Source organism: Chelonia mydas, chromosome 8 (genome assembly GCF_015237465.2).
Source record: "Chelonia mydas isolate rCheMyd1 chromosome 8, rCheMyd1.pri.v2, whole genome shotgun sequence".
Taxonomy (NCBI): Eukaryota; Metazoa; Chordata; order Testudines; family Cheloniidae; genus Chelonia; species Chelonia mydas.
Genome location: NC_057854.1, coordinates 11,644,480 through 11,662,416, shown reverse-complemented (window position 1 = coordinate 11,662,416; position 17,937 = coordinate 11,644,480). Strand labels below are relative to the sequence as shown.

Below are 17,937 nucleotides of genomic sequence, written 5' to 3'. Positions count from 1 at the left end.
AAATGTCCATGGACTTTCAAGCTAAGCACCTACCAGAAAATGAGACGACTTATTTCAATTTACAAAGGCCTCCTTTTCCAAAGTGCGGCACGCTCACCAGTGCAGTTAAGTCAATGGGAACTGCGGGTGTTCAGCACCTCTGGGCACCAGGTTTTAAGTATTCTGGTTTGGAATCTGGATGGAAGCCCAGTGCATTTTATCGTCCATTCCATCCCCCCAAACCGCTGAGGTGTATCAAACAAAGGATTAAAAAATAATTCAAACACACCAACTGTAACAGTTCAAACATTTTACTAAATCAATTCACACAAATTCCAAATTGCAAATATAATTAAGGACAACAGAGGTTTTTTTGTTTTGTTTTTCCCCCAGATTCATCATTCAGACAAACAAACAAATTAGTTTTGTAGCATGTGTTCTTTTTTTTAAAAAATGAAAGGAACGCCACGCGATGTATTGATAAAGCACCACAACACAGTTACAAAATAGGGTCTGCCGGTTTCTTCCACAAGTAAAAGACTACAGACTGCTAACAACTTTCTGCATCAATCAATACTTCATTAAAATAAAATTATAAAATCTCCTAGATTACACTAAAAATCAGACGATGCCTGGAATACAGTGCATTAACAGCAGTAATGCCAACTATCATCAGTGCCAACATAAAAACAGTTTAGAAAGTAAAAAACCACCCAAAGAAAACCAACAAAACAAAAAAAACTTTATTCCCCTATATGAGCGAAATTTAAAATAAGGGGAGCTCTGCCTCACAATGAGTTAAGGACTGGGGATGGGCAGGGGGAGAGAATAGGTAGGAGGGCTGGTATTGTAGCTTTCTAGGCTTAGTTGGCATCTAGCTTGGCCATTTCCTGCACATAAATCCCTATACTCTCACTGTCAAAGAGCACAAAATACACTGTCTTGATTGAAGAGGACATTGTCGACACAAAGTAGCTGGAGATGGCTTTCAGGATCAGCTGGGCAGCAGTTTGCTTCGGGAAGCCATTTCTAGGGGAAAGAAAAAAAAGAAAAGAAAAGGAGACTTGCACAGAAAGCTTTCAATAGACTAGCCTTGCAACTTGCAAACAATATCTAGGAAGTCTCTTATGTAGTGTAGTAATTAAAACTCCAAAGTAACAGTGTGTGAGTTCCAAATGGAATTTAGGTTTTAACACTTTTTTAGCTATTTAGACATAGAGCTCAAATGCACCAGTAATTAAAAAACATTTGTGGAGGAAAATACTCCTAAAACAATAATCCTTTGAACTTTCATCCAAAGATCTTGAATCTCTCTACACCCTAACCCTTAATGAATTAAGTCTCACAAGGCCCCAGTGAAAAAGTTATTTATTATCTCCATTTAACAGATGGGTACACTGAGTCACACAGATGCCAAAGGACTTGAGCAAAGCTGTTTGTGTATAAAGATATTTGCAGGTCCAGGAATAGAACCCTCTAGTTGTGACTCCCAATCCCTTGTGAGAATTTCACAGAGCGATGTTTAAGTGGTATAAAGGATTCTTAAGATACTTTTTGCCTGCCAACTAGGAGGCCTAATGAGGCCTCTCTGAAATTCAGAGTTAAAGCCATGTAAGTTACATAGTGGGAGAAGGGCATAAATGTGAGAGACTTGCTCACCTAAATTAAACATTACCTCGTATCTCGTCTCCTAAATTTTATAATTACCGTAGTAGGAGGGCTGAAGATGCCCAGGTTTCAGAAAACAGCAGCAAAACCATTCTCTAGTTGGGTCACTCTCTGATAGGCAAAAGGGGCTTGGCTGGCTGCAGCCAAGGTAATTTGAACCTTCTGCATCAAGTTTGTTGAATTTGGTCCACAGTCTCCTAATGTAAACACAGTTGTGCATAGTAATTATGCAGCAGCTGGATTAATCAGATGAGACAGGTGACAGAAGAAATGAAGTACTAAAGAAAGGAGCTGAATGGGATGGAGGAAGTATTTTTAAAGATTTACATGACACAGGAAACTGTAAATATTATACTGACCCGCCACAGGTGTTCAATACTTTTACACTAGAATTTTCCTACAGATTTCAAACAAATGTTTTGCGCCACTCCAGGTCACATCCTCTTCCATATATCTGGATTCCAGCTCAACCCAATCTATTTTATGAAAGCCATTTGGCTCTGTAAAAATCTTGTAAAATCTCCTGTCTAAAAAAAAACAAAAACAAAAAACCGCAACCACCTAGTTACATTGCAGCAGTCAGATAACAGATCTGAATGTTGGCTGTGCTGACTATATGTGACAAGTCTTTTGCACATCTTGTTATTGGGAAATATACACAAAAAGCCACTCACATTTTAAGCTCCACTGGAAACAGCTGACCCAACCCAGGAGAATGTCTCTTTGACCTTCTGGGCTCTATAGATTTGGAAGGCCACATAGGCTGGCTACACAACAGGTCAACGCACGTTGCAGAAACACTGATCTGTTGCAAAGAGCCAACTCCCCACCATACCTTCGAGCTGGGGTACAGCTTTGGAGGAATGAGGGCTTGCAAAAAGAACTCTCCACCTCCTATCTCAGCATCTTTTTACCCTTCTCCACTGGAACCAGAGAGACTGCAGGAGTTTCCTATAGCTGTAAAACCAAAGAAACCCTATTCATGGCCCCAAAAGAGGGAGGCAGAACAGATTATGGCAGGCCGTGGGCCTCAGTGATTATGGGGGTAATCTGTCCTATCCCGATCACTGGAGAGGTTTGGGTGGGCCCACAACACTGCTGAAGGGAGCATGGGCCTTTGAGCACAAAAGTTAGGGTTTCCCTCATTCTGACAGTTTGGTTTCAGAGAAACATCTGGGCCTCCTCTCATTCCTGTCAGCCCCACAGCTGCCACTGTGAAGTTATTGCCACTTCTGGGAAAAGCGTCTACAGGTGCGTTACTACCTTTCCTGACAGGCAGATTAAAGGTTGAGGCACTTTGGTTGTTATAAGGCCCTCATTTACTGTGGTTGCTAAGAGAGGATAGATGGACTGTGGGGAGGCAGCGTATGTAGCGGAGAGGCCACTGGACTGAGAATCCCGGGTGGTTCTGCCACTGACCCGCAGGGTGCCCACTGGGCAAGTCACCTCACCTCTCTGTACCCACTTCTCTTCCCCGCCTTTAGCCATTGCGGTCTACTTAGACAAGGGTTTGTCTCTTGCTCTGCGTCTGCATAGTGCTTAGCACATCAGAGCTTTGGGACATTGATACTGGCCTCTAAGCGGCACTGGAATAAAAATAAGAATGCACAATGTGGAACGTGAGTGACTAGTAGCCACAGAGGCTGCTTTCTGTTGTACAAGAGACGCATTATAGGGAACAACAGTACTCGGTACATGGAAAAAGACAGTGGGCAATTTTGAAAATTTTAGCCATTGACTTTCAGTGATTTAGGTTTTTAAATTGCTTTTGCCTTTTGGAAAATATTAGGAAAGGGTCAAAAACCCGTACCATTAAAAATTTTGCCATTATCTTTAATGAGAATAGAATCAGGCCCTAAGGAAACAAGGTTCTTTTTTCCCCCCCAAGAAAGTTTTACATAGTAAAGGGAAGTTTTTATTTTTTTTAAAGCCACTCTTGCATTTAAGCAAAGAGAATGCTTACATCATAGTTAGGCTTGGCAGAATTAGATTTTGATTTTTTTTTATAATTTCAATTGATAATATCCATGTATAAGTAGGGGCATAGCGAGCAGATCGAGGGACGTGATCGTTCCCCTCTATTCGACACTGGTGAGGCCTCATCTGGAGTACTGTGTCCAGTTTTGGGCCCCACACTACAAGGAGGACGTGGATAAATTGGAGAGAGTCCAGCGAAGGGCAACAAAAATGATTAGGGGTCTAGAGCACATGACTTATGAGGAGAGGCTGAGGGAGCTGGGATTGTTTAGTCTGCAGAAGAGAAGAATGAGGGGGGATTTGATAGCTGCTTTCAACTACCTGAAAGGGGGTTCCAAAGAGGATGGCTCTAGACTGTTCTCAATGGTAGCAGATGACAGAACGAGGAGTAATGGTCTCAAGTTGCAATGGGGGAGGTTTAGATTGGATATTAGGAAAAACTTTTTCACTAAGAGGGTGGTGAAACACTGGAATGCGTTACCTAGGGAGGTGGTAGAATCTCCTTCCTTAGAGGTTTTTAAGGTCAGGCTTGACAAAGCCCTGGCTGGGATGATTTAACTGGGAATTGGTCCTGCTTCGAGCAGGGGGTTGGACTAGATGACCTTCTGGGGTCCCTTCCAACCCTGATATTCTATGATTCTATGTTTATTTTTAGGCATTTTTTCCCCAATTATTATGGATTCAAATGTTCACAGTTGCAGGAAATGATGGGGGACGATGGTCAGACAATAATTATTTAATGATGGTAGATGTTGAAATTTAAACAGTTTAAGTTTTATAACTTAAAACACAAATTGTCAACATCACGTGTCAAAATAAACAAAGTAACTAGCCTTCAATCAAACTCTAATAAGTTCTCAAGCAGCATTTTTCTTATTCCGCCTATCTATAAATTTCAATTACCATCAATGGAAATGTTTTCTGTCAGCTTGTGTGTCTAGGGTGAAATCGAAGGTTATCGATATTTACCGATAAAAAACTAATCCTTCCAAGCCTTATCGTAGTATTGGAGTTATTGAGATACTCACCTACTAGTAATACAGGGGAATACTACTTCTTACTTACAAACTGCACAACAGTGTTGGGAATTAGTTAGTGTTTGTCCAGCACTTTGAAGATATAGGGCCAAATTCACCCCTGGCATTAACAGGTGCTACCTCTCTTAGCATTGGATTATACCTGCATTGAATCTGGCCAATAAATACTGTTTTATTCTTCCTCTTATTATATGCTGGAAGAAGCAGCAGCAAAGCCAGAAGGCAGTTGCCTGTGCCACGTACTACATATTACACAGAATACCTTATCATAAAACATATTCTAACCGACATTGTGTGGTTGTGCTGTACATAATGGGATATTGGACAAGCTGCCTGTAGTAAGCCTGGGATATTTCAAACCTGACGACATGAAATTGCCCATGCTTTTCGCCTCTTATCAGAACAGGTTTCCTCAAGCTAGTTTAGCTGTCCTAGTGAGGCGCATCCCTATATAGGAACAACCCAATGGTGGTGCACAAGCTGTCATAGGAGCTCTTATACAACTTACCCTCCCGGATGCTGGCTTCGCGAAAAAAAAGGCATCCGGCCAGTATGCCCCTGTACTCCATCACTCCCCAGCTCCCTCTCTGGTCCCTTGTGGATGTTTCAGACGGATATAAATTAGAGAGGACTTCAGTCTGTTTCTATTACAGGGGTACAGTAGGGGGACTTATGCAGACTAGCGCCAGGAGCAAAGGAGTGTGATAGAGTGTACAATTTTTGGCACGCCCCCGGGATCCTGCTGCACCCCACCCCAATGGTGTCCCAATCAGATGCCAAAAGAGAACACAGGCAGAGCTCTGGGGGCTTAATTCCCAGGATTAAGAGGGCTACAGGATTAGATTGTAAACTCTATTTAGATTTAAACTCTTGGGGGCAGGTACTGTTGTTTTGTTTGGTGTTTGTGCGGTACCTAGCATGGGTCTGGGTCCGTGACTGGAGCTTGTAAGTGCTGTGGTAATACAAATAAACAACAACCAGGGAGGCATTCACGTCTGCAAGCTGACTAGATGCAAGGGAGTCTATTTAGGGTCAACATGTTAGAAAGAGCAAAGAGAGACTTGGGGAGTGAGGTGCTGACCAGAGACCAGCTTAGGGGCTTTCAGGGAAAACAGGAATTACTTATATAGCTTTGCACTATTTGTATTTTGAGATTAATTCTTGTAAACCTGCAGTTTGAGATTTTTGCCAAACTGGTGTCAAGACAGATTTAAAGTCAGAGGCCCTGGAATAAAACCCCATTCAGAGGGGGTGACTTTGTATTCACACTGAACCTCTAGAGAACTTCTCTCCCTCATGGTTCTCCCCAGGGCCATGCTACAGTGAGCTTTAAGCCCCTTTGCACAGCACCCCCTGACTTGTGCTCTCTGGAGGCTGGCTGTAGCTGAGCATCTGACTGCTACAAGCAAGCCATTTTATTTCCCCCCTGAAGTACAAAATGATTTATTGTAACTGCCCACACATAATCCCATTCCTCAGCCATAAAAGAGAATGAAGCTGTTTACGTGGGTTTATTGGGTGATGTCTGTTTGGCAGATGTCTGTACCAGAACAGCTGTGTGCATGTGCGGCCTTTGGCGTCTGTTGTCCTTAAAAGCTTTATTTATTTAAAAAAAACCAAAAACCTTTTACTTTACAAAACAACAGTAGAGACAGAACGAATATATTCTCCTTCATAGAAATTAATTACATTCCCCTTCCCCACTTTAATTAAAGAAAACAGCTAAGTATTTATCTCTCTCGTGTTCTAAAGGCTGCAATCCCCAACGTTCTCATTGGCTTCAGTGAAAATTACATGCACATACCAAGAGAATATACCCCAAAATCTTGTCCGTCAGTCAGACAGGCTCACAACTGAATATGAATGAAATGATTATTTGGGATTTCATTCTATTCAACAGCAATACACTCCTTGTAACAATGGCTTCTGTAAGTCATCCAGTTGAAAAAAAAGTATACTTAAGAACCTAAGAATGGCCCTACTGGGTCAGACCAAGGGTCCATCTAGGCCGGTGTCCTGTCTTCTGACTGTGGCCAATGCCAGGTGCCCCAGAGAGAATGAACAGAATAGGTAATCATCAAGTGATCCATCCCGTCGCTCATTCCCAGCTTCTGGCAAACAGAGGCTAGGGACACCATTCCTGCCCATCCTGGCTAATAGCCATTGATGGACCTATCCTCCATTAATTTATCTAGTTCTTTTTTTTAACCCTGTTATGGTCTTGGCCTTCACAACATCCTCTGGTAAGGAGTTCCACAGGTTAACTGTGCACTGTGTGAAGAAATACTTCCTTTTGTTTGTTTTAAATCTACTGCATATTTGGTGACCCAAATGTTCTGTTTTGTAAGGACTGCCATGTCAAGGAGTACACTTTGCATAAACATTGTTCTCCACAAAGTCTCCTTGAAGCTGCATAATCTTACATCCTCTTAAAGTGACATATGCCAACAGTCTTTCTGTATGACCTATTAACTTGTATTTTTAAACCTGGTATGATGTGTGTCCCTTCTGTTTCAATAAAAATGACAAGGATAATTTACATTTTATAGTGCAAATTATCTCAAAGGATCCAACATTGCTTTACACTGTATGAAGGATATACAGGAATCAATTCCCCACTGAAATAGAGCCCCTTCTGGGGGGGTGGCGGGGGGATAAGGGGGAGTGTCCCAGAGCCTGGGCTCCAGCCCAAGCCCAAAAATCTACAATGAAATTTTATAGCCCCACATCCTGAGCCCAGGAGCCTGAATCAGCTGGCATGGGCAGGCCTCGGGTGTTTCACTGCCGTGTAGACATACCCTAGGTGTTTGAACCCCGATACTTAGACTAACGCTAAGCCATGTCTCGTTGCTATCATACGACATATGGTGGGGGCAGGTGGGGCTAATTACACACTAAATCTTGGTAAAATAGATTCCTTTTCTTCATGTTTATTTTTCAAGTTTTTGCTAGATTATTAAAATGTGTTAATTTAAAATATTTTAATGCACTCATAAAAATACATTTTATTCACTTTAACGTATTTGTGTACTTTATGATTCTGCAGGGATTATTGTTAAACCTGCTCAAGCCTGAACTATGATTCACAAGAGTATTTCAATTGTGATTTACTGGTTGAATGAGTCTACAAGCCAGGGGCAATTTCATTAAAGAGATCTGAATTGAGTGGGTGAACAAGAATAAATCAATATTGCAGCAATGGGAGTTATGTCCAAGGACTGGAGGATGTGGGGTTGCATTAGAAAATCTGACCCACACCAAGTTAGGTAATAGGTTTGCATGACAACCTTACCTGCCACTGCCAATTGAAGGAAATGCAATTGACTTCAGTTTCTTTTCATCTGCCAGAGCCAAGCAGTTCTTCACTGTCTTTTCCAGCAGCTCCTCACATTTGTCTGAACCCCAACCTGGGCTATTGCAGTGGATCACAAATTTAGCAGGCAGTCCATGGCCTGCACTGACAACAGCTAGTAAGAAACAGAAAGTGAAATTTAATTGCTTTCATCTTGTCAGGATTAAAAAGTACACATGTGGAAGTGTAATTAAAACAGTAAACAGCTTACAGGCACTGCTGTAATCCCAGCGGATCCTTTATCATACAAATCAAATAGCCTGAAGAGATAACATGATTACATAGACTGTTTTACATTTGCTACTACGTTTTGTTGCAGTAATTTGTAAGTTACAACTATAATAGACCTCAATGACTAGAGAACAAAATCTATCACTGGCGATTTAGAGGACACATAAAGTTGAAGTGGGCACTTTATTGCAACTTTCTTCTTATTTTATCAGATAATATGTTACAAAGTTGGGTTGTCTGTTGGAGTATAAAACTGTTACAGGGTCGCTGTTTTATTGTAATGGTACTGTCAAGTTACCGTACGTGCCAGAATGTTGTTCCAGTCTCAGATTAACTACCTCTGTGATCTTTAGAGGTTGGTGTTAATATACAATTTGTTGAGCCAGCTTTTGATTAGACTGCAGCCCAAATGTCATCAAATGCAAAGATTATGATGTATCTATAAATCGACAGGAAAAGCTACAGTAATTATGCAACTGGTTTCTTTTATTCACTGCCAATGCGGCAGTCTGTTTCTGATTTAGTATGAGAGAGTGTATTTTGTCTAATTTCAACAGACAGTTTTGGATTGATGTTACCTTAAAACTTCTCTGTCGCATGCATAACCTCACCCTTGATGACTGATACGATGCAGTTTTCTAGTTTACCGCTTTCATTATTTAATGAGACAACTGTCCAGTATGGATTTATGAATTTACAGCATTTGATTTATACATCAGAAGACCTCATCTTGTGTGCGCGCCAGGGAATGGAAGAGGGCATTTTATATGCTAATTATATCTTGGCACCCCAGCCCTGGCACAGATGTGCAAGGGACACAAGGACACCCCACAAATGGACTAGTGACAATCAGTCTCCAGGCTCGGGGAGTGCAGAGATAGTTCCTGTGACTTGGGAGCACAAATCTCCCAAGAGGACAGGGCAGGAAGCAAGGCTACAGCCTCACCACCTCTCACTTTCCTCTGGTTGGGTGCAGAGAAGGGAGCCGACTACGTGCATACCAGGGAGCTTAGGGCCAGATTGCGTCTCTATTCTGCCCCGCAGTTCAGTGGTGGAAAATACAGGAATTTTATTTTACTTACTTTGGTTCATTTAAAAAATGCCTATTCATAGGCTCAAGTACAAAGTTAGTCACACAATACAAACTTGAATAGCAGTTCACAGTCAGACAGACATCTAACTGCATCTGGGGCTGAAGCTATCTGTGCCCACAAAATTGTGGGTATGAAATGGGAGCTTGCTTCTAACAATCAGACCTGCAAATGTTCTTATTGGCAAGAAATTCTCTATTCCATGCTGGTATGTTTTTGGAGCACTTTGTTATTACAATATGGTGGCAATAACTCCTGGAGCCTTGTTATCACATATGGATATTATCCTGTAGGTGCTGCAAAAAAGAGAAAATAGACCTTGGCATGTGGAATTCTGACTGCAGCGGGGTAAATTCTAAGAGGCAATGGAAGCACAAGCATTTGTGCACTTTGGGGCCTGCAGATCCTCAACATACTGAATAACTTCAGTGAGAGGCAATTTTGGCATAATTAGCTCTAAAACGTTGGCAGATTCAGAATACATCATAAATCCAAGAAAAATCTAATAAAGCCAGCTGACACATCCCTAGTCAGTGGAATTTTATGTATCGTGTGACTCTGATGTGACCACTTCAGTGCCTCTCTTCACTTGTAATACCTTCATACTGCAAGAGGAAAATACTGTGCTGACATGCCTGACTAGTTTTACTGTCTCTGAAATGGAGAGAGCTTTCTGATGGAACAATGGGGACTCTGGAGGACAACTGTTAATTATCCAAAGCAATTTGCCCTTATTTCAAATTAAAGTGCTTTGAAAGAGGAAGTATTTTACAGTTTTCTATAAAACATACAAGGTCTATGTGCAGAATTCTGCTATGGTTACAGCTATACACCAGGAAGATAATCATGGTTTAGTCTCCACTATGGAACAGGAATCCCCAGAGATAAGGGAAATGTCCAGGGGATGCTGGTGGCATGACTGGAACCCACTTTTCTCTGGTGGTCACAAGCTGGAGGTGGCAGTTTTTGCTGGCCTCACAGAGCCCAGGCTGCCAGGATTAGGGAAGTGGATTTGTGGCTGAGAGCCACTTTTCCCTGCAGTCTCAGATACTATGCTGAGCACAGTGTGCCTGGGTTTGTGGGTCTGGTTTATACAGTAATAAGAAATACTGTAGAGTACTGTAGTCAATCAAGAATATGGGAACAGCTCACTCTATAATTTTCATGGAACAAGAACCATTAGTAACAAAGTAAGCATTATGTTTTAATGTACGTCTCCATTTTCAAGTTTGGACAAATGAGGACAGTGCAGTGAGTGTGACATGATAAAAACTGAGCAACTTGAAAGAAAAAAAGTGAAGATAAACAGCAGACATAAACAGTCATCAATTTTCCTGTCATATCCCCAAGTCATAAATTCTGTCCTAGCTGTAGTCAGTATTCATTTAGTAAACTGCATGCACTGTATTTATTTTTACAGTGTAAACACAGATGGCAGAATCAGAATTCTTTATTCACAACATATATCAACAATTTTACAGATGGCCTAATAGTACGTTTTGCAATTCATCAAACTTTATTGCCCATATGTGAGATTTACTCATATTGCTAAGTTCCTGATAACTGGGCATCAAAAATTCATAAACTGTTTGAAAGAATCACATTTATACAGATGACTTAGGTCCCGATTCAACAACGTCCGTAAGCAGATGCTTAACTTTAAGCATGTGGTCAAGTTTCATTAAGGTCAATGGGATGTAAGTATGTGCTTTGCTGAATAAGGATGGAATTGAAAATGTGTTTAAAGTTAAGCATGTGCTTCTCACATGCTTAAGTGCTTTGCTGTATTGAGGCACTAAAGAGCCTTTTAAGTACATAGATACATATGTATACAGGCATACGCTATCAATCACACGCATCAATATATGTTTGTAAATAATTAATTTTGAGTTTTTGATATCACTACCACACCACTTGACCATCACTTTAGGGTGGATTCTGTGTTGGTTTTTTTTTTTTTTACCTCTGAACACTAAAATACTTAAACTATGTTGATGGGAGTCATGCAAGAAGAGAGACACGCATGCAAATGTTATGTTCAAATGAGTCTGTTTGTGACCGATTTATACACAATATAGAATAAAACCAAACTGAAAGTCAACTAGAAATCACAATGCATGCAGACATTCTATTCACCCATTTTCAGAGATGTAAGCCTCACCTCCTGCTACGTCCAGTGGCCCATTCTTTTTGCGAAGCTCAATGACGGCCTCCACAAATTCTTTGCCACCTTTCTTCTCCAAAGTGCTCCCTGAACAAAGACATATTTTAGTTTATCCGTCTGTTCCCGAGTTACTAAAGCAGACATGTGATTCATTGTTTTAGGTGGTCACATAGCCTAGATTTTTCTGCCCAAACATCTTTTTGGGGACTGCAAAGTAAGATCTAAACCTTTTGGGACTTTGGAGTTAACTAGTCATTTAAAAATAAATCCCACCAGGACCTCACATTTGTATCCTTTCTCTAACACTCATATTCTGATTTCAATGTCAACATGTGTGGTGACATTCCTAGTTGCCTCCATACCACATAGTTCCTGGTACCGTGCTTTGTTTCATGGGCTACTTCAATGGTGACTGATGGTTCATAATTCTTCCCCTAGGATTCAGTTCCCCTTTCTTTTATAAATTGTTTTAAAGAGCAATTTGCCACAATAAGAACTTGAAACTCACCTGATCTTGATCCCTGACCCCAACAGGTGGCACCAGGAATGAAACAGTCTCGTGAGTGCAGCGGGCTGCTTTACTTGGCAACTGCCCAGCTTGTTGAGCCACCTTTAACCAAGAGGAAGAGCCTCAGAAATAAGGAGAATCTCTAAGGAACATACTCCTCCAACGAACTTCTCTAACTACTGCTAAGGAGCTGGACACTGTCGCTCTGGGAGGAAGAGAGCTGTGCAGTGTTTCAGGGCAACAAAAGGTGCAGTCTACAAAGGCAGTCCAACATGAAATGGTTTAGATCTTATTTTGCAGCTCTAGTTTCATATATTAATATAAAAATAGCCGAAGAAAACATTTCCCTAACTACTTAAGCATCCCAAATCATTTAGCACTGTGCACATTTATTATAAGATAGGCAAAGTAAGAAGTGGTATCAAAGTTTCTGATTTGTGATATTACTTTGAAAACTGATTTAAAAAAAATAAATCAGAATTAGAAACGGTAATAGATTTACACATTTATTTGGTGAAGCCCATTCATTTTACTGATTAGGAGGGGAAAACTGCATTTTCTGATGGAAATGCACATATTGTATGCTCAGTGAAGCAGAGACCCTCCTACGAGATACATTTTGCTAAACAGGGCTACAATTCTAAGAGCTAACAGCACTGCAGCAGACTGCTTTTCTTTGACATCATTAGATGTCTTCCAAAATTAATATTAAAAGTTTGTTAAATAACTGTTGTCTACTGACTTTTTGACTTTGACTCTGCTTTTGTTAAATACAGCTTATTCTATTGCATTTGGATGCTAATAATTTTAGAGAATATGCATCCTATGCTCTTTTGCTATAACTGACTGACACTGGGCATTTCGTCCAAGTATGGACTGCAAGCTCAGATCCTGTAGTTCAGGGTTTAAATTGTTCACAGTAAACATCTCAACTTTACATCTAAATATCTTGGTCTAGGGTCATTTTCACAAATGAGTGCAACTTTCCTGATTACCTCTATGATATCTCAGAAGTTACCTGCACATCCATTACATGTGTTCCAAATGGCACATTTTTATAGCTATAGTTGTAGAATCAGGATGACTCCTGAATCAGAGCCAACTGGGGATAAAGGCGAGTTGCACCACCTGAGTAGAGGTGCTTGAAAGCATTATGCCTTTGAAAAACATATCTTGATAGGGCTGGAAGAATGGAGGGGGGTGCCATTTGCTATTTAACAGGCCTAGCTAGCACCGCCTCCTGTGCAGCCACTCCAGAGTGTAAAGGGATGGTGGAAAATGGGCTTTCACTCCACCCAGCCCATTTGGGGCTGTTGGTGAATTTGGCCAGAACTGGGGAACACACTGTGCATGGACCATGTACCCTCTAGCACAACCTCAGAGAATCTAAAGACAGAAAAGGGATATTAGGTCACTGAGTGACAGCACTCTGCCATTATAGCTTTGTTGTACATGTAATGGCATTTTGTCTGGATCAAGTTTTAATTGTGTCAAGAGATGGGGCTTCTACTCCTTCTGATGAGGATTCATTTACTGTGAAAACAAAATCTATAAAAACAATTTTTTTAAAATTATGATTTCACTTTTCATGGAACAATCCAAATACTTATCTCCTTGCAGATGTGGTGAAAAGAAAAAGTATTTCATACAGATCAACACTAATTTCTGCATTTATTCCTAAATTAAATTTAGCCTTTTTAATTGATAGTGAAGTTTTAATTTTGCATTATACTTCACTACCTTCTTGTGCAATTATGAGCTGTGTCTAGAAAAGGGGATATTGTATTCAATCATTTTCCTCTAAATTAGTAAGGTTCTTGGTGAAAGTCTTGCTTCACAGCTTCAAGGTTAGTGGCTTATTTACTCACAGGCATAAATATGTGTTACTTCCATGAGAGTAAGGTCATTATCTCATGCTTTCCAAGCAGGCATGGGTATCAGTGTTGAAAAACAACTGAAGCAGAAATTTAGGCTTGTAAAATTTTCAGGATAAACCCACAGTACATTTAAATTGTTAGACGGATGGTAAAAGTTAATAATTGGAAGCTAAGCATTTGTGCATTTTTATTCTTTCTTCCAGCAGTCAGATGTAATTAGAACATAGATGAAAGCATGATCAGTGCAGTTTTCATAGAAGTTTCTTTGTCCACTAGTTTCAAAAGCATCTCTTCAAAAGGTAAGAGACGAGTACATTAGCTAGCTGAACCTTATAGTCTTTAGAAGCATATTATTCAAATACAAAATATTCTTGTATTTTACTTTTAAGGCTTCTGTGTAATTTCCTTTAGCCAGCGCGTCTACAGCTGCACCAGCTCAGGCTGTTGTCTCTGCTATTCCAATAAGCTATGCAGAATTGGGTTTGCCTGGACATTGCTTGGAAGAGAGGTCTTTTAGGAAAACCCAAGGTGTTGCAGGAAGTGCTCATCATGTGGAAACACTCTTCCCTTCAAGCCAATAATGAAACAACATCCCCGGCATTAAGGGGCACTGTGTGGACAGTGGTGATGTGGTTAAGTTCAGTGGTAAAATGAGGCTGTGATCCCTGTTGTTAGATCCTATTATAAGGTGTGACAGGGTCGGGCCAGATGGCTACAGGAGAGTAAGAGAAGGCAGATATATTAGCCCCAGCTTAAGTAGGTCCCTTTTCCCTGGGTAAGGTAACAGGGAAGGTTCCAGAACAATCAGGAACCTTCTGGAGACAATTAAGACAGACAGGCTGATTAGAACACCTACAGCCAATCAAGAAGCTGCTAGAATCAATTAAGGAAGGCTAATCAGGGCACCTGGGTTTAAAAAGGAGCTCACTTCAGTTTGTGGTGCATGTGTGAGGAGCTGGGAGCAAGAGGCACTAGGAGCTGAGAGTGAGAATGTGGACTGTTGGAGGACTGAGGAGTACAAGCATTATCAGACACGAGGAGGAAGGTCCTATGGTGAGAATAAAGAAGGTGTTGGGAAGAGGCCATGGGGAAGTAGCCCAGGGATTTGTAGCTGTCGCACAGCTGTTCCAGGAGGCACTCTAGACAGCTGCATTCCACAGGGCCCTGGGCTGGAACCCGGAGTGGAGGGCGGGCCCGGGTTCCCCCCAAACCTCCCAACTCCTGGTCAGACACAGGAGGACTCGACCTGGACTGACGGTTCAGAAAAGGTCGAGTCAAGCTGAGGGCCGTCGTGAAGCTCCAAGGCGAGCAAATCCACCAATAAGCGCAAGACCCACCAAGGTAGAGGAGAAACTTTGTCACAAGGGGTAGGTTGCTACTCTTAGCAGCAACCTTAATGTTCAAAGTTCCAGTTTGGATTATTCCATTCTGCCTTAAGTTTTCCAGGCAGTTTCAGTAAGATTTAATACTCTTTTGCTCCCTCCTCTGTCTACATTTCTATTCTAAAATTTGAGAAATGCTTTAAATTCATTGAGATACAAGGTGCTTATCAGGGAATTATGTGATTAAAAATATTGAGTTACACATGTGAATCTAAAGAATAAAAAATTAAACTGAACTCCTTGAGTCATTCTGCCTCCCATGCATTCTCTCTTTGGTGTAGCATGTCTATGCAAGTGTACATGAGAATACAGAGACAGCTCACGAAAGCCACAAATACAATGGGGCTGTATGTAAAATGTGACCAAATGACTGAACGTATGAGCTTAGAAATTCCAGATAGGCTACCCCCAAGATGTCAGATGTGAACACCTCACACTTGGTGAGCAGTGGGGAAACTGGATCTAAGTCAGAAATCTGAGGGGTCTGGCCCAACTTTATTCACGTCCAGGTATTTACATAGCCAAAACAAACAATCCTGGTGTACCCTTTAATTGGGCACACATGAGCACTGCACCTCTGTTTCTTGCACTTTGATTTTGGTTGTGCATTCTATAACTTTGCTTTTAGAAGTCTGATCTGACTATGCAAGTCAGAGCTGTCCAATGACTTTGCACTTACTCGCTTGTTTTTAAGATCAGTCAGGACTGCTGGAAGCGAGAAAGTAATGCAGATCTGCATAGCTTGGACAAGCTTGTTGCTGCTGATTGACCATGCACACACATACAAACTCTGCAGCACTGAACTTTCCATTACCTACTTCACCACCGGTGTAGAAGTCAGAGTTTGTCGGGTGAACGACAGCATCACTGTCGATCGTGGCAATGTCAGCCTGTACAACTTGCAACTACAACAGGTAAACAAATGTATATCAACCACGTTGGACAGAGACCGAGGACAGGCTCTACATTTACACATGTACCAACGTCCATGTTTTCCTACCTTTACATCTCCAAACCTTGTGCCAAGAGAGAGTATTCTGAGTGGTGTGTGCAAGTATGTGTAAAGAAGGGTGTGTGGAGAAGAGGAGGAGGAATGTTGAGTATGACATGGTTAAATGAACGTTTGGATGACAAGTCAGAGCAATCACATAAGATCATTTCGAAAGTTTTAAAACCAGCTAAAAACCCCATTTCACTTTGCAGAAACCTCTAATACCAGCACCCCACAGAGCATGACACTAAAATATGGTATCTGTTTAAAAAGAAATTCTGGATCATCAAGTCAAACAAAATAATTAGTTTCTCCATTTTTTGCCACCATTGCTGTCGCTTTTAAATTTGCAAGTTTCATCATGTTGTCAGCTTCTAAAAAGAAAGTAACCTTCATGTCGGGAGAAAATAGTATTGTTTCAGGCAGAGTTGTCTGGTATTTGCTTTTTAAAATAGAACTGAGTATTTTTTTAAAAATCCACATTTTATCCATCTAATGAAGTTAGATTTCAAAAGTTTCTTATATTTTTAAAAATATGTGCATGATGTAACATTTTCCCTCTGGTAGTCCATTTATTTGTGTGGTTATTTTTTAAAAGAAGATAGTGTTTGAACAAGTGAAGTATAAATATTATATATACACACACACATATATACACACACTTATATAATTAGATGAACACTGACTTAGACTCAGCCTTCTTGTATCTTTGTCCTGGTAATTTACACACATACATTCATGTATAAAATGCAGTGAAAATGGAATTAAATTTACTGTTCCATTAAGGAAATCTGAAAAGTAATAAAAAAGAGCAGGTATACAACAGATATTAAAAATAGTTTTGCATGAAGTGCATCTAGATCAGTACTTTTTTTTAGTAGGCATACTTCTGCTGAAGGGTAATATTTTATTTGAAACAGAGTGGAAGCCATAAAAACAATACACCGTACACTGGAATATATTTTCAAGTTTTATGCTGCTATAAAATCTGGTTTTCAACTGAATATGAAGGTGATGGAGAGGGGTAATTGAAGACTAATGAAAACATACAAACCAGTTGATTGAATTAAACATGAAATCAAGGCAGAAAGCCAATTTGGGGGATTATTTGATCATCCCTCTTTATGAATTTCTGTGTCTACTTTGAAAACAAGGGATTGCAGGTAGAATGGAGAAACTGCTTATTTTGAAAGTAACCTGACAAAGAATATTTTAATTCTTAATGAATCCACATAAGAACCCCCCCTCAAAGTAGCTAACAGTCAATTATGAGCATTATGGAAAGGAATTTAGATGACTTCTTATTTTAATTGCAATCAACTTGACGACAATCACTAATAATTAATACACAAATATTTAGATTTGTTGCAAATCATGCTTCTTAATTGAATTCTCTAGATTCTACTTTCTTGAGCACTTAAGAATTTGAAGTTTTATTTTAATGCATGAAGTCCAGGAGAATAAATTCTGGGTTCCATAATTTTCATGTGACCATTAGTTGCGTCAACCCATTCCCCATTTACCTAGGTCATCTTTAAGGTCAATGTCAGCATTGGTAGGATTGATAATGGCCTCCACCTCAAAGCCGGCTAAATTACTGATTTCACTGTGAATAAGGTTCAGCTGAAAAGAAAAGCATGAGGTGGGAAATAACAGGACAGCTGGGAAATCGGAGAAGCT

At 40.5% G+C, this 17,937-nt stretch overlaps 1 protein-coding gene across 8 annotated transcripts in view; it reads right to left on the bottom strand.

Annotated features, from left to right (window-relative positions):
- Nucleotides 1-274: 274 nt before the first annotated feature.
- Nucleotides 275-17,937, bottom strand: part of LOC102937851 (core histone macro-H2A.1) — a 71,448-nt gene continuing 53,785 nt past the window's right edge. For 4 of the 8 annotated variants that reach the window (XM_007053576.3, XM_007053577.4, XM_043552816.1 and 1 more), the window contains exons 6-9: nt 17,781-17,880; nt 11,497-11,586; nt 7,954-8,128; nt 275-1,008 (exon numbers count right to left, since the gene is read on the bottom strand). In XM_007053576.3, the coding sequence (XP_007053638.1) occupies nt 843-1,008; nt 7,954-8,128; nt 11,497-11,586; nt 17,781-17,880 (531 nt within the window). In that variant the 3' untranslated portion in view covers nt 275-842. Of the gene's footprint in view, nt 1,009-7,953; nt 8,129-11,496; nt 11,587-16,080; nt 16,172-17,780; nt 17,881-17,937 lie in introns of all 8 variants that reach the window. The other 4 variants (XM_007053578.3, XM_007053579.4, XM_043552817.1 and 1 more) reach the window with 1 other exon arrangement.